This window comes from Tupaia chinensis, unplaced genomic scaffold (assembly GCF_000334495.1).
Source record: "Tupaia chinensis unplaced genomic scaffold, TupChi_1.0 Scaffold000287_1, whole genome shotgun sequence".
NCBI classification, from domain to species: Eukaryota; Metazoa; Chordata; class Mammalia; order Scandentia; family Tupaiidae; genus Tupaia; species Tupaia belangeri.
In genome coordinates this window covers 766,380-767,026 of record NW_006159771.1, presented here as the reverse complement: position 1 = coordinate 767,026, position 647 = coordinate 766,380, and the positions used below count along the sequence as shown (strand labels likewise).

Below are 647 nucleotides of genomic sequence, written 5' to 3'. Positions count from 1 at the left end.
CCAGCGCCGAGCGTGCCCAGCCGATGTACAGCGCCGCGCCCAGCTCGTACTTCTGCGACATGGGCACCGTCGGGTCGTAGAACTCGCGCACCACGATGTTGGCGAACCAGCAGAGCGGCACGAGCGCCAGCAGGCCGCAGAGCGCGTAGAGGGCGCCGCCCGTGAGGGCCACGCGCGCCTTGGCGGGCCCCGGGGCCACGCAGGTGGTGCACTGCGCGCCCGCCAGGGTCACGAAGAGCGCGATGAGCGCCAGCAGCACGGCGCCCACGGTGAGCGCGCGCGCCGCCTGGCCCTCGGTGCTCAGCGCCAGCACCGAGTCGTACACTTTGCATTGCATGTGCCCCGTGCTCTGCACCACGCACGACATCCACAGCCCCTTCCAGGTGGTCTGCGCCGTCACGATGTTGTGGTCCAGGAAGGCGGTGACCTGCCACATGGGCAGCCCGCACGCCAGGATCAAACCCACCCAGCCCACCAGGCACAGCACCAGGCCCAGGATCTCCAAGGCTGCCGACCCCATGGCTGGGCGCGACGGTACCTTGGCCGCACGGCTCCGCGCCCTGCGCGGGCCCGGGTGCCTCGTCTCGCCGCCCGCGGTCCGCTCGTCCCACGCCTCTGCAACACAGCCTCGGGGCTGCGAGCGTCTC

At 71.9% G+C, this 647-nt stretch overlaps 1 protein-coding gene across 1 annotated transcript in view; it reads right to left on the bottom strand.

Annotated features, from left to right (window-relative positions):
- Positions 1-641, bottom strand: part of CLDN5 (claudin 5) — a 1,135-nt gene extending 494 nt beyond the window's left edge. The window contains exon 1 of the mRNA XM_006150421.3: positions 8-641. Within this exon, the coding sequence (XP_006150483.1) occupies positions 8-520 (513 nt within the window). The 5' untranslated portion in view covers positions 521-641. The remainder of the gene's footprint in view (positions 1-7) is intronic.
- Positions 642-647: the final 6 nt, after the last annotated feature.